Genomic DNA, 15,123 nt, shown 5'->3' on the forward strand with positions numbered 1-15,123 from the left:
TGACTTATTCCACATTTTGTTGTTACAGCCTGAATTCACAATGGATTAAATCGATTTCTCTCTCTCACCCATCTACACACAATACCCCATAATGACAAAGTGAAAACATGTTTTTAGATTTTTTGCAAAGGTTTTGAAAATGAAATATTTAATTTACATAAGTATTCACAACCCTGAGTCAGTACATGTTAGAATAACCTTTGTGAGTCTTTCTGGGTAAGTCTAAACTTTGCACACCTAGATTGTACAATTATTGAACATAATTCAAGCTCTGTCAAGTTGGTTGTTGCTAGACAGCCATTTTCAAGTCTTGCCATAGATTTTGTGACTAGGTCACTCAGTAACATTCAATATCGTCTTGGTAAGCAACTTCAGAGTATATTTGGCCTTGTGTTCTAGGTTATTGTCCTGCTGAAAGGTGAATTTGTCTCCCAGTGTCTGTTGGAAAGCAGACCAGGTATTCCTCTAGGATTTTTCCTGTGCTTATGGCATTTATTTGTATCCTAAAAAAACTCCCTAGTCCTTGCAGATGACAAGCATACCCATAACAGGAAGCCACCACCATGCTTGAAAATATGAAGAGTGGTACTTAGTGATGTGTTGTATTTGTCCCAAACATAATACTTTGTATTCAGGACAAAGTTAATTTATTTGCCAAATGTTTTGCAGTTTTACTTTAGTCCCTTACTGCAAACACGATGCATAATTTGGAATTTTTTGTATTATGTAGAGGCTTCCTTTCACTCTTGTCACTTAGGGTAATATTCCAGCCACAATGACAAAACATTCAATATAACCATGACTCCCATAATTACTTTAAATCCATGTGATTAGAACTAATATTTGACCTGGGGTCAGGAGCTGAAATTAAATCTGTTCCAGTCTTTCTCAGGATGAGCACTTTAAGTCATGTGATTCAGAACACCCACTACATGCCTCCCAAGGTATGTTATGACCACAATGACCATAATTTCTGTTGGTCATTGTTCCATCAGGATCCAGGCTACTCCAGTGAGATGTTGGGGACTCATCAGTGCAGACACTGATACCCTTCAGAAATGTGGAAGAAGCTCCTGGACCCGTGAGGAATGTGGAGTAGGGTGAAGTGGCCCTAGAAGTGGATCTTGGGTCCGTTATTAATTTCCCCTCACAAATTGTTAAGGTTATGACTGGGGGAGTGTAAGCTGATCCTAGATCTGTACTCTAATGTTCTGTCTCAATAAATTGTTGTTTAATATTAGAACATGTTTCCAAGCTCTGTGCCAACTAACAAGTCAACTAAATGTATAAATTCTTTATTTACAAAAACAAAACAAAAAATCACATGACAAAATACACAATTAAATCAAAAAAAAGAAGAAAAAAGGCAACAGGTAGACTGTACCTGAATATTTAAATCAATTAAAAAGGACAACCACCCATATATTAGTTCATTAAAGCCCATTTAAACTGCCATCTGCATTTTGATGGTGGGGTGGGGATTGTAGTCAACAATCTCAAAGTCTTCTGCACGGAAGTCATCTATTTTCTCAACCGTCCGGAGGAGCTTCAGCTTGGGGAAGGGCCGAATCTCTCTCTGGAGCTGTAAGGGAAGGGTCATCACGTTTAGGCTGCGGCCAGACATTGTGTCCAAAAACTATAGATTGAGACAATGGTTCTTAAAAATGAGAGTCATCCGTTGACGGACAACATCAAAATGGACAATATTATTACATTGTAGAAAATAGTAAAAAATAAAGAAGAACCCTTGAATGAGTAGGTGTGGCCAAACTTAACTGGTACTGTATGCATACACATCTCATTGGCTGTAGCATTACACACCTGTCACTGCAGTGTATATCTCAATGTCAAAGTTGCCCGTGTTGCTGTATCGGGTCATGAACCTACCTGCACTTTGAGGGGTTCGACGTGGTTGCTGTAGATGTGAGCATCTCCTAGAGTGTGCACAAAGTCCCCAGGCTAAAGGGGGAAAAAAGGCAAGAAATCTCTTAAATTTACTACACCTCTTATTAAAATATCCTCTTTGCTTTTAGTCAAAGGGAGGTGTTGAGAGTATGATATTTAAACCAGTGTCTGCCCCACCTTGAGTCCTGTGATGTGAGCGATCATGTAGGTGAGGAGGGCGTAGCTGGCGATGTTGAAGGGTACTCCCAAGCCCATGTCCCCCGAGCGCTGGTACAGCTGGCACGACAGCTCCCCGTCAATGACATAGAACTGGCACAGGGCATGGCAGGGGGGCAGCGCCATGTGGGGCAGGTCTGAGAACAGCACAGGAGTGGGTGTGAGAGATACAAATCAACACTGACTGTTAAGTGTGGAATACACATTGAAATCATTACTGCAAATGTCTGTGCAAAATCAGAATGGAATATTTTAGTCAAATACCCTTGGGGTTCCATGCACACATTATGATTCTCCTGTCTTCTGGATTAGTCTTGATAGTGTCAATAACCATCTGTAGTTGGTCCACACCTTGTCCTGTGTAATCTACAAAGTGAAGTATTAGGCAAGAGAATTAAGCACTACAGTTCAAATTGGTTGGATTGAAACACAACATAATCCTACAACACCATGTCAGGGTGATGGACCTTTGTGCATGTCGCTGTATTCTGCACCATAGTGCCTCCACTGGAAACCGTACACGGGTCCCAAGTCTCCCTCCTCCCGGTCTGTAAACCCCATTTTGTCCAGGAACTGTCTCGATCCATTTGCATCCCAGATCTTCACCCCTTTCTCTGCGAGCTCCTTGGCATTTGTTGAGCCCTACAGCAAACACACAGAACAAGATCCGTCAACGTCTCTGCCCGATGTATTGGTATGGCGCCCCAAGTAGTGGAAACATTCAATTCAATGCATTATAACAGTGACCACGTTTACATGCATACAGTATTCCGGATAGCAGCTCATATCGCGCTTAAGATCTGATTCAGGAATATCTGTTTACATGCACATGTGATATCCCGTTCACGAGTATCCCTGTATCCGTGAATAAACAGAATATTCCTAATTGAACTTCATATGGGTAAAATGGAACAGAAAACTGAAGTGTGGAAGGACACTGGCTGTAGGCCTATAACCTTTCACATGTAGGGAAATATAATATTTACTCTTGCAGAATAATGGATACAACAAATAACCATTTGCTCAGCAACAGGAGTGAAGAAATAATATTGTTCAGCATCTCGAGTGTTATCTTCGACACTTATGCACACAGACTGTATTTCAACCACATAAAACATGCGTCCCAGACGAACTGAAGTCTTATCAGAAACGTGCTTCTTTAAAACCGATCAAACTGATGGCATTGGACATTTTACACAGGTCCAATCTTTCCACGGTTTGAGTTGTTGGCGTTTTCTCCCGGTTCCTAAACGAAATAGACAACTTCACCTGTGTTAACTAGATTAATGCATTCATTCTATCGATGCATGACATTGTTTTGGTGAGGACTAGTCTTACAATGCAACAAGTTATGACAGAATAGAAGCTGCATGTATTTAACTATAGTTGACAAACAAATGGCCTAACAAATGTAGTTAATTATTGGGGGTGAAAATAGCCAGTATGCATTAAGGTCCCGTATGGAATATCAGAAAAATAAATGGCATTATTAATGGTGGATCTAACTGCACAGGTAGCCTACTTTTTGAAGTGATTTGTTTTGACAATCAGATGGAAACGTCACCAGACTGCCAACAGTCTATGGTGTTGTGCGATGACGTTTGAATCACGGGTGTTCGCAGTCTAGGGTGTTGTGTGACGATGGCACGATTTATGCAACCGGAGCCTGCGCAGACCGCGTAAAACAGTAAACCGAATAAGATGTTTACATGAGTTTCCCCGTCTAAAAAGCACCATATCCTAGGCATTTTCTCCTAGTTTTACATAACCCGGGAAAGCTTGTATTCCGGTCATTGTTAAGGGGATATGACGTTAATATTAGCCAACTCAAAAAAACAGAATACTTGAGTATTCCGAATAATTTCTGGATATTGGTGTGCATGTAAACGTGGTCACTGATGCATTATTTCGGGGGACATGGCTTCCTTCTTACTTTGATAAACCACAGTAGTTCTTCGAGAATTCCTTTCCAGAAAACCCTTTTCGTCGTCAGCAAAGGAAACTGATCTGGAATGATAAACGAAAAAAAAAAAAGAAGCTAGTCATTTGAACAGAGGTCCCATGCAAAGCCAGTTAAGAAGGCAACGTTCAACTTAGGTTGTGCAATTCCCGCCATGGCGGGAAAATTACATATGTTTTAATCGCGCATTAACCGTCTACGCACAACTTCCCACACATACTTAACATTAGTTAAATCGACTTACCCCGGAGACTGTATCTCGTTTGTGAACCGAAAACAGAGATGACCCCCGTTCCTGTTCGGTCTCCCTTTCGATGTCCATGTTGCAAAATGTATTCACATTGGTTCAGATACCCGCGTTCATCACAGAAGAGAGAGAACGAACTTTGTCCCACCTGACTATCTGCCTTCTTAGGCTCTTCGTTATTACAAGGTTCCGCTGTGTGTATATCAGAAGTAGCAGGCATTTTGTTGGTTGGTTTAACAACAAAAAATACTGACACAATTCATGCAGTGGAAGCACTGGTTGATTTCTTCTACTCCTGTGTTAAATTGAACATTTCCTGGTTTATTTTGGTTTTCCCTCGAAGACACACCTACATAGAAGATATTCCTCCAATCAAGTAAAAGACGAGGGCAAGCATGATTCTTGGTTTTACAACTGGACCAATGGGAGATTGGGGAAAAACGCGCAAAAGGTAATCCCCGCCTCTCTATATGCCGCGAATATAGAGACGAGTGATCAGAAACGAGTGATGTATGAACATAAATAAATAAAAATAACCATGGAAATGTTCACAGTCACAGTTTAATCATCAGTCAAATGTAAAAGTTGATCAAACACATGTTGCTTACATTTTTTTATTCCATCACTTAGTGTATAGAGTATAGCGCGTAGCTCGACCAAATGTTGCATACAACCTTAAACATAATGCTCCATTCCAGGGAACTGGTAGACACACAATGGTAAATTGAGGCTTATGAATAGCACAGTTTGCAAAATCCTCGGATTACTTCATATCTGTGAAAGGATCAGAAACAATGCAGGATACAACCCATTACTTTTGTCATGTATAACTAGCTTGGGCCTATAGCATACTGTATGAGACATTTCAATTATAAGGAATTGTCTGGGTACTGTGATCATGGCATGTACGTTTTGCCTAGCTGCAGACTTTATACTTACCTTTGACTGTTTGTAGTGGGCCAGGGCCTCTTGGGCCACATACTGAATGAAGGCAGAGTCCTGCACCTCTAGCTCTGCTGGGACGGAGAGGGTTAATGAAGGAGAGTTCAGGATGTTCAACACCACTCTGGTGTCATCTTTAAACCCGTTATCCCTCACCTGTAGAACCACCTGGAAACATATTACAACACAGTAATCATGAGAATAATATTCGTTTTTTTTTCTAAAGGGCTGAAATCATCAGCAACAACATCATCATCACCATCAGAGGTACAAAGGGACAACCATTATACGTGTGTACTGTGAACTTACCGCGCTCACACCGAAGACGTACTGAGGACCCAGGGTGCCATTGGTGAGCTGCGTCACCCAGCCATATTTGGCCTCCATGGTGCTGAGCCAGGTGCGTGTGTCGTCCGTGTGTTTCTGGACCACCTGCAGCATCTCCTCATACTGCAGACGAGACGTGTTGAGCAGCCGGTAGGTCTCCTCCAGCGCAGAGTGGAGTTCCCTAACACTGGGACACTCTGGGGGAACATGATACAGATAAGGGGAGAGTGGGGAGAAATGTAGACATTTCTTACATTCAGCATCAACTCTGTCAAGGGAAATATAGTATTCTTTATAACGAAGATGTCTACATGTATGTCAGGATGTTGTGTATCCCTGGAAATAATCAGAATGTATGTAAACATTACCGCTGGACAGGGTAAGTTAAGCCGCCTACACGTTTCTGTACTAAATGTAATATTACCACTACCTTTTAAAACCATGTCTATCTTTCTTTCCCAAACACAATTCAACACAATCGCGTTTTTGTCTGTTAATCATTTTAAGCAGCTGTTAACACAGGTTTAACTTTTTTTTTAAACACTTTTAACATAGGCCAGGCCCTGTTATCTCATATCCCAGCGATAATGCCTTGCATTACAACTGAGAAGAAAACACTTCAATTTGCTCAACTTGCCATTGGCTCAATTTACCGTAAGGCAAACATTTTGACTATATTAGCCCACACAGTTACAAGGAAGCAATTTCATGCTAGGTTTAGGTACCTCATATTTAAGTTTATAGAGACCACAACTGATCTAGAGAACAACCTTTAAATGATCTACTTTGGTTTAGACACAAGCATCATGAAACCTCTAACACAATATATTAATTTGACTTGGTGAAAATCAGTTTTTGGACCTAACTTGCTACAACCTTTTCCATGTGGTTTCTTCCTTCACAAATTCCATGAATTGACAACCTCTTCCTAAGTATTTGGTGAAATTAGACATTTTGTACAGTGGGGCAAAAAAGTATTTAGTCAGCCACCAATTGTGCAAGTTCTCCCATTTAAAAAGATAAGAGAGGTCTGTAATTGTCATCATAGGTACACTTCAACTATGACAGACAAAATGAGGAAAAAAAATCCAGAAAATCACATTGTAGGATTTTTTATGAATTTATTTGCAAATTATGGTGGAAAATAAGTATTTGGTCACCTACAAACAAGCAAGATTTCTGGCTCTCATAGACCTTCTTTAAGAGGCTCCTCTGTCCTCCACTCGTTACCTGTCCACAACATCAAACAGCCACACTCCAAACTCCACTATGGCCAAGACCAAAGGGCTGTCAAAGGACACCAGAAACAAAATTGTAGACCTGCACCAGGCTGGGAAGAGTGAATCTGCAATAGGTAAGCAGCTTGGTTTTAAGACATCAACTGTGGGAGCAATTATTAGGGAATGGAAGACATACAAGACCACTGATAATCTCCCTCGATCTGGGGCTCCACGCAAGATCTCACCCCGTGGGGTCAAAATGATCACAAAAATCCCAGAACCACACAGGGGGACCTAGTGAATGACCTGCAGAGAGCTGGGACCAAAGTAACAAAGCCTACCATCAGTAACACACTACGCCGCCAGGGACTCAAATCCTGCAGTGCCAGACGTGTCCCCCTGCTTAAGCAGTGGGACACCGTGTTGCCCAGCAACAGCCCCAAAACATCACTGCTCTAGAGGAGATCTGCATGGAGGAATGGGCTAAAATACCAGCAACAGTGTGTGAAAACCTTGTGAAGACTTACAGAAAACGTTTGACCTCTGTCATTGCCAACAAAGGGTATATAACAAAGTATTGAGAAACTTTTATTATTGACCAAATGCTTATTTTCCACCATAATTTGCAAATAAATGCATTAAAAATCCTACAATGTGATTTTCTGGATTTTTTTCTTCTCATTTTGTCTGTCATAGTTGAAGTGTACCTATGATGAAAATTACAGGCCTCTCTCATCTTTTTAAGTGGGTGAACTTGCACAATTGGTGGCTGACTAAATACTTTTTTGCCCCACTGTATATGGTTTCCTAGAAACAAGGGTAGTTCAATTTACCAAATTTTCTCAACTTACCCCATTCCCCCCTATAACACTGTGCTTGCTTAACAGTAAAGCTTCCTTACCTGTCCCTGTCTTAGCTAATTACACTAGAAAAGCTAGTGATTTGCAAATTGAGACCAACTCTGTTACACAACGGCATGGTCAAACACTTAAGTTAACAGTCTAGAAGCTAGACCGTAGAACACAATTTCATGGGAATCCCCAAGGGGCGCAATGTGTAATTTGAACCATGTGTTCCAATAGGACAGGCAACCTTTTAATTCAATGAGAGTTCAATAATGATCATCAATATTTACCTTTCACCAAAGTGTCCTGACAGGACTCGCACAGTCTCTGCAGCTGCCAGCACTCTGCTACCTGCCTGCGGAGCTGTCTACAGAGATACATGTCTGGGAATGGAACTGGGACCCAGCTCCAGCTAGGGAAGGACTCTGTGTTTTTGGAAAGGGGCACAGCACACAGGAAAACATCATCAGAGCTGTATCAAATTAGAGAGACACCACAATATGATAACTATAGCACAGAGTTTCTAAACCCAGAGGCCCAACATTGAAATTATTTTGGGAACACTTTGCGAAGCAGACTCGACAGACCAATCAGGGGTTTGGGGTTTGGGAAGTCAATGGGAGAAAGTATTGGTTGTTATTTTTTCTCTAAATCTAAAGGCACAAACTAGATTCGAGTCAATGTCTTACGTAGCTGAACATGTTATTACTCCAACCTCATGAAAGGGATGAAGGGGTGCCTCTGATTTGACGGCCTGCACATGAGCAGTTCGGTGCGAGAATGACAGTTAGACACAATGACGTGTTATGCGCATGAGCTTAGCTAGCCAACGTTGCCATGACATCGCCTACAAGCGCAATCTGGGATTTATATTGGAGGAGCAGTTTCTAGGCATCTTCATACTATACAATCGTTGACTATAGTACTTAGAACTTGAAATCTCTACATTATATAATGGTATATGAAATAGATACTGTATTTCCTGACAAATCTGATAATGATCAAATTTGCCAGTAGTCTGAATGTGTATCGAATGGCTATTATCATTGGATACCTCTCTGCTGCCAAGACTCCTCATCTACAGCCTCCTGCATCTCGTCCAAGACATCTGTCATTGCATCACTGAAGTCTTCCACTACCGCTCGGCCAAAGTCATATACTTCCTCCAGCACATCATCTAGGCCCATGCTGCCAAGGCGGCCCATGCCCATGAAGAAGCCCCCACTAGGGGACTCCTGTGTGGGGGAGAGGGGCTTGGGCTTCAGCTTAGTGGTGAAGGCCACCCAGAAGCCATGGCCAAACTCTTTGTGCATGTTGTTGACCAGCTCTGTGCTCCGGTTGTGCAGGGAGCTCATTTTCCCTTGCATCTGACTGAAGGAGGCATTCAGCCGCACCAGCTCCAGATCTGGATCGTCCGAGTTCTGGGTCTGGTTCAGGTTATCTTGGTTCTGATTGACAACCTGGTCTGGAGTTTCCAGTTGAGAGGATAACTTCCTGAAGAACTCTTCCACCTGTGAGCAGAAGAGAACCAAATACCTAAATGGAGCTGAATTTGTACCAATCTTGGGCCTACTTGATAAGACATGGGTCAATGCAGCCGTGGATGTGTAAGGGGCCTTGAAGGCAGATATAAAGGCCTTACTTTGAAAGAGAAGGAGGAGAAGCCTCTCCGGCAGGTGGAGGTGTAAAATGTCTTGCACGTGTCTTCCAGGCAGGGTCGACACTCCATAAATGATGTCCTTAGCGAATCATGGCACTGCTCCTCCGCCTTCTGAAGCTTTAGCTCCGCCTCTGTGGCCAGTTGCACTGCCCCCTTCAGTAAAATAAAGAGTAAGTTGTAGTTGCCCTTAGATGCAGATCTTGGGTTCGTTTTGCATTTCCCCCCACTAATGGTTAAGGTTAGGCTTGGGAGAGGAGAAGCTGATCCTAGATCGGTATCTAGAGGAAACTTCACTATGGAATAGACCATATTGGGAACTAAAATGCAGCCAAAATTGTAAATTCAATAGCAAATTGGGGTGTTCTTTAGAGGTATTAACAGGCAAGATCAACTGGACTGACTTAATGGAAGCACATTTCAATGATCATAACTATGAAAAAGTACTGTGCTGCATTTTAATATAACCATGCCTAATGGTCCTTGTAACCTCTCAATTTCTTCCTGGTTACCTCTGTACTAATCTCTGTCAGTGTGTAGGGTGAATGTGTGGTCAATGAAGAGAGAAAGAGGAGGATGTGGTTCTGAGGCCCCTTCAGCTCAGCGGTCCTCCTAGGCCCTGGCTCACAGTACCCTCCCTTCTGAACGAATGCAGAACACAGATATAAATCTACAGTCAGCCCATTAATCCTGACTGGGCTGTACTCTACGCCCTCCTTAGGTCCACATCCACAACTCACTGTCTGCTTTGTATGAGCTTTTTTTTATGAGGCAGGAACTATGCGATGGGTGTCTGTGTGTGGGGAAGTCAGTGTACGGCATGTAGAAGATGGTGAGCCTGTTTGCATCCCAAATGGTACCCTAAACCCTATGCAATACATAGGGAATAGGGTGCCATTTGGGACACAGCCCGTTAGATTCAGGATGATGAATGCTTTTTTGGACTCCAATCTCTCACCGTGGATGAATTTTTTACAGTGGGGTTTATTTTATTGATGATATAATCAGATATGACGTTATTTATTCATTTGGAGGACATTCTTATCCTCGGGGAAGAGCATAACTTACATATTTGTACATATGCTTAATAGAGTTACATTAACGCAAATTGTCTCGCGCCTTAAATGCTGTGGTGTGTTCAACCAAGTGCTATCTTTCACTGCCTAAATCATATGCAGATAATAATCTGTGATTTGTTATTATCATGGTACCTTGCACATTGCCTTCGGAAAGTATTCAGACCCCTTAACTTTTTCCACATGTTGTAAAGTTAGGGCCTTATTCTAAAATTGATTTTTTTTTAAATTCCCTTCATCAATCTACACACAATACCCCATAATGACAATGCAAAAACAGTTTTAAAAAAAATTGTACTCTACGCCCTCCTTAAGTCCACATCCACAACTCAGTGTCTGCTTTGTGGTCTCTGTATGACCCTTTTTTTATGAGGCAGAAAATGTGTGATGGGTTTCTGTGTATGAGGAAGTCAGATCTGCAGCATTTAAGGTCCCCAAGAACACAGTGGCCTCCATCATTCTTAAATGGAAGAAGTTTGGAACTTGATTGGAGTCCACCTGTCGAAAATGCATTTGATTGGACATTGGAAAGGCACACACCTGTCTATATAAGGTCCCACAGTTGACAGTGCATGTCAGAGCCAAAACCAAGCCATGAGGTAGAGGAAATTGTCCTTAGAACTCCGAGACAGGATTGTGTCGAGGCACAGATCTGGGGAAGGGTACCAAAACTTCAGCGGGATCTGTAGTAACGCAGTTAGCACTGCGATGCAGTGCCTTTTAGACCACTGTGCCACTCGGGAGGCCCTGAAATATCACATTTACATAAGTATTCAGACCCTTTACTCAGTACTTTGTTGAAGAACCTTTGGCAGCGATAACAGCCTCAAGTCTTCTTGGGTATAACGATGCAAGAATGAGTTTCACCCATTCTCTCTGTACTTTGCTCCATTCATCTTTGTTTCCTCTGACCCATTGGTGCGGCTGGCCTCCGGGTTAAGCGTGCGTGGTGTCAAGGAGCAGTGCGGCTTGACGGGTTGTGTTTCGAGGGACGCACGGCTCTCGATCTTCGCCTCTCCCGAGTCCGTACGGGAGTTGCAGCGATGGGATAAGACTGTAACTACCAATTGGATATGACAGAAGTTCTACAGACCTGTTTTTACTTTGTCATTTTGGGGGTATTGTGTGCGGAATGATGAAGGGGGAAAAACCAATTTGATCCAGGGCTATGAATACTTTCCGAATGCACTGTATATGTTACTGTATGATGATTTTATGTGCACGGCTTTGTCTGTGAAATGGCTTACCTTCCTCTTGTCGCTACTTTCTTTGAGGGTCTTCATGAGGTGTTCATGCTTCTCTTGGTTCTTCTCCATCACCTCCTTCATCCGTTTCACCCCAAACAAGGCTCTCTTCATCTCCTCGTCAACATAATGCTCACCATCCCTCGACAGCCCTGGACCCAGAACCAACAGAGAAAACATCTGGATATAGGCCAGACGGATTACCGGGACATTTACTCAGAGCATGCGCGGACCAACTGGCAAGTGTATTCACAGACATTTTCAACCTCTCCCTGACCGAGTCTCTTATGTTTCAAGCAGACCACCATAATCCGTGTGCCCAAGGAAGCGAAGGTAACCTGCCTAAACGACTACAGCCCCGTAACACTCACGTAGGTAGCCATGAAGTGCTTTGAAAGGCTGGTCATGGCTCACACCAACACCATCATCCCAGAAACCCTAGACCCACTCCAATTTGCATAACGCCCCAACAGATCCACAGACGACGCAATCTCAATCGCACTCCACACTGCCTCTTTCCCACCTGGACAAAAACTTCCTGTCAGGCCGCCCCCCAGGTGGTAAGGGTAGACCACAACACATCTGCCACGCTGATCCTCAACTCACAGGCCCCTCAGAGGTGCGTGCTTAGTCCCCTCCTGTACTCCCTGTTCACCCACGACTGCGGCAAGCACGACTCCAACACCATCATTAAGTTTGCTGACGACACAATGGTGGCCTGATCACCGACAACGATGAGACAGCCTATAGGGAGGAGGTCAGAGACCTGGCAGTGTGGTGCCAGGACAACAACCTCTCTCTCAACGTGAGCAACACAAAGGAGATGATCGTGGACTACAGGAAAAGGAGGGCCGAACAAGCCCCCATTCACATCGACAGGGCTGTAGTGGAACGGGTCGAGAAATACAAGTTCCTTGGTATCCACATCACCAACAAACTATCATGGTCCAAACACACCAAGAAAGTTGTGAAGAGGGCACGACAACTCCTATTCCCCCTTAGCAGACTGAAAAGATTTGGCATGGGTCCCCAGATCCTTAAAAAGTTCTACAGCTGCACCATCGAGAGCATCCTGACCGGTTGCATCACCACTTGGTATAGCAACTGCTCGGTATCTGACCATAAGGCGCTTCAGAGGGTAGTGCGTACAGCCCAGTACATCACTAGGGCCAAGATACCTAACATCCAGGACCTATATACTAGGCGGTGACAGAGGAAGGCCCAAACTCCAGTCACCCAAGTCATAGACTGTTCTCCCTGCTACCTCACGGCAAGCGGTACCAGAGCGCCAAGTCTAGGTCCAAAAGGCTCCTTAACAGCTTCTATCCCCAAGCCATAAGACTGCTGAACAATTGATCAAATGGCCACTAGACTATTTACATTGACACCCCCTTTGTTTTTACACTGCTGCTACTCACTGTTTATTATCTATGCATAGTCACTTCACCCCTATCTACATGTACAAATTACCTCGACTAACCTGTACCCCCGCACACTGACTCGGTACCGGTACCCCCTGTATATAGCCTCGTTATTGTTATGCTATTGTGTTAATATTTACTTTCGTTTATTTGATTAAATACTCTGTTTTTTGAACTGCATTGTTGGTTAAGTGCTTGTAAGTAAGCATTTCAAGGTTTACCCCTGTTGGATTCGGCACATGACAAATAACATTTGATTTGATTTGATTTTGATTTGATTTTGATTGCCATTATGTGACACCAATAGTCCTGGTAAAGTATGGTCCTTCCAATGCCAGGGTTGTGGGTTCAAGGAATATGAAAATGTTTGCATGCACTACTGTAAGTCAATTTGGATAAAAGGCTTTGCTGAGCGTCACATGTTAGATAAAGGTGAAGAACGTTGCATGTGGTATAGTACATTTCGAAACTCACCCTGGAGAACATCCTCACTCAGTTCTGTGGGAGAGGGGTCGGGGCCACAGTGCAGGACCCCAAGAGATGAAATGTAGAGGGTGAGAATCAGCAGCGCTCTCATCTTCACTGGCGTACTCTCACAGGCTGCAGCTCTGAAACACAACCAATTGGTTAAATATTAGGACTTGACGTCAGAGCGATACAGAAAAAACGTGCTCTCTTGACTGGCCCCGTAGGCATGTCACAATGGGGCCGCCAGATGATCGTGGCTCTGCCGCCTGTGGACTTTGAATCGGGCTTTAGAGAGATGACTTCTTCTCACGGAACCTTCCTGGAAGTCATTGATTCATCGACAGTTCTGGATCTTGCCTGATCTTCACAGACAAGAGGATTTGAATAGACACCTGACATGACGTAGGGATCCCGTTGTCTGCCACAAGGGGGTGCAAATATCTTAAGCATTCAAAGGATTGGTGAAAAGATGCCAATGATTTCAAAGCCATGAAGGGCAACGGATGGGTATAATCAATAGCTCAATAGACTATTTATGCTTATTGTTCAAATGTTAGAGATGGGTTATACTTAAAAGATTTATGTTCAACTTCACAAAATAAATCATCTGTCTCTCTCCACTGAAATGCAAATGAAGTAACTGAATAGTGGCTGGAAAACAACATGGTAAACTGAATAGCAACCAGGGTTGGGGTCAATTCTGTTTCCCTTCCAATCAATTCAGGAAGTACACTGAAATTCAAATTCTCTTCTATGCTTTTCAACAAGGAACATTTGGTTTACTTTCTAAATTGGCTGGAATTCAATTGGAATTGACTCCAACCCTGATAGCCACTCAATACTACATAAAAGAGTTTTCCTCCTACTGACAATCATCTCTATTTCAGTACAAGAAAAATATCATCCATAGAAAAGACTGCAACAGCCAAACACATCACAAAACACACCATCCCTTTCTCATACCAGAATATCAGTCATCAGTTATTGCCAATACGAACAGATATCCTGCATACCAGCATCCATAGTAGCCTACATACATGCCTAATTACTTACTCAATACATACCAGAAACCAATCAGAAAGCAAAGCTACAACACGTGATGGGAACATGCTATAGGATGAATGGCACAAACGTACGTTTACCTTGAGAGATGAGAGAAAACAGAAGCAGCAGACTTGGTAGCGCCGTGCGGTCGAGAGTGATGTGTTCGCATTAACCCAAGGATTTGTTCTATTTATATGACTGTAGACAGCAGTCATCTTAGATCCAATTAGCCTATTTGCAATATCGACCATTAAGCCTGCCGTCATCCACACCTCACCTGCACAGCTGACTAGAGATTACCGTTTCAGTGCATACATAACAAAACAACAAAAAAAACAATCTGCTTATCTTTTCCATAGGACTTCAGAGCCTTTTCTCCACAGGCTACGTGTCTCAGTGAAACTATTTCCACGAATCGCCCATATTCACACTGCAGAGAGAGAAGGCCGACCCATGGCGGACATTGGCACCGAAGTTTGAGTGTTGGCTCTACTCTGAATCGAATCTGTTTGCCATGGCCATCACACATACACAACCCAGGGCCTCACTGT

General features: G+C 43.0%; 2 protein-coding genes across 5 annotated transcripts; both read right to left on the minus strand.

Annotated features, from left to right (window-relative positions):
* Nucleotides 1–1,279: 1,279 nt before the first annotated feature.
* LOC139367188 (thymidylate synthetase) lies at nt 1,280–4,570 on the minus strand. The gene is made up of 7 exons (XM_071105341.1): nt 4,326–4,570; nt 4,055–4,128; nt 2,589–2,763; nt 2,386–2,487; nt 2,083–2,258; nt 1,888–1,959; nt 1,280–1,582 (listed from the first exon to the last, which is right to left on the minus strand). Exons 1-7 carry the CDS (start codon nt 4,546–4,548, stop codon nt 1,445–1,447), a joined length of 960 nt encoding a protein of 319 aa, XP_070961442.1. The 5' UTR covers nt 4,549–4,570; the 3' UTR covers nt 1,280–1,444.
* A 398-nt stretch (nt 4,571–4,968) lies between these two features.
* Nucleotides 4,969–14,732, minus strand: LOC139367187 (clusterin-like protein 1). Of its 4 annotated transcripts, XM_071105339.1 has the most exons (9): nt 14,671–14,732; nt 13,535–13,668; nt 11,643–11,791; nt 9,305–9,475; nt 8,717–9,173; nt 7,953–8,087; nt 5,580–5,794; nt 5,268–5,438; nt 4,969–5,102 (listed from the first exon to the last, which is right to left on the minus strand). In XM_071105339.1, exons 2-9 carry the CDS (start codon nt 13,635–13,637, stop codon nt 5,097–5,099), a joined length of 1,407 nt encoding a protein of 468 aa, XP_070961440.1. In that variant the 5' UTR covers nt 13,638–13,668; nt 14,671–14,732; the 3' UTR covers nt 4,969–5,096. The 4 variants fall into 4 exon arrangements, with proteins under 4 accessions (XP_070961440.1, XP_070961437.1, XP_070961438.1 ...); XM_071105336.1 differs by having other exon boundaries at nt 5,097–5,438; XM_071105337.1 differs by having other exon boundaries at nt 5,097–5,438; nt 14,665–14,725.
* Between the last annotated feature and the right edge of the window lie 391 nt (nt 14,733–15,123).

This window comes from Oncorhynchus clarkii, chromosome 15 (assembly GCF_045791955.1).
Source record: "Oncorhynchus clarkii lewisi isolate Uvic-CL-2024 chromosome 15, UVic_Ocla_1.0, whole genome shotgun sequence".
In the NCBI taxonomy this organism is placed as follows: domain Eukaryota; kingdom Metazoa; phylum Chordata; class Actinopteri; order Salmoniformes; family Salmonidae; genus Oncorhynchus; species Oncorhynchus clarkii.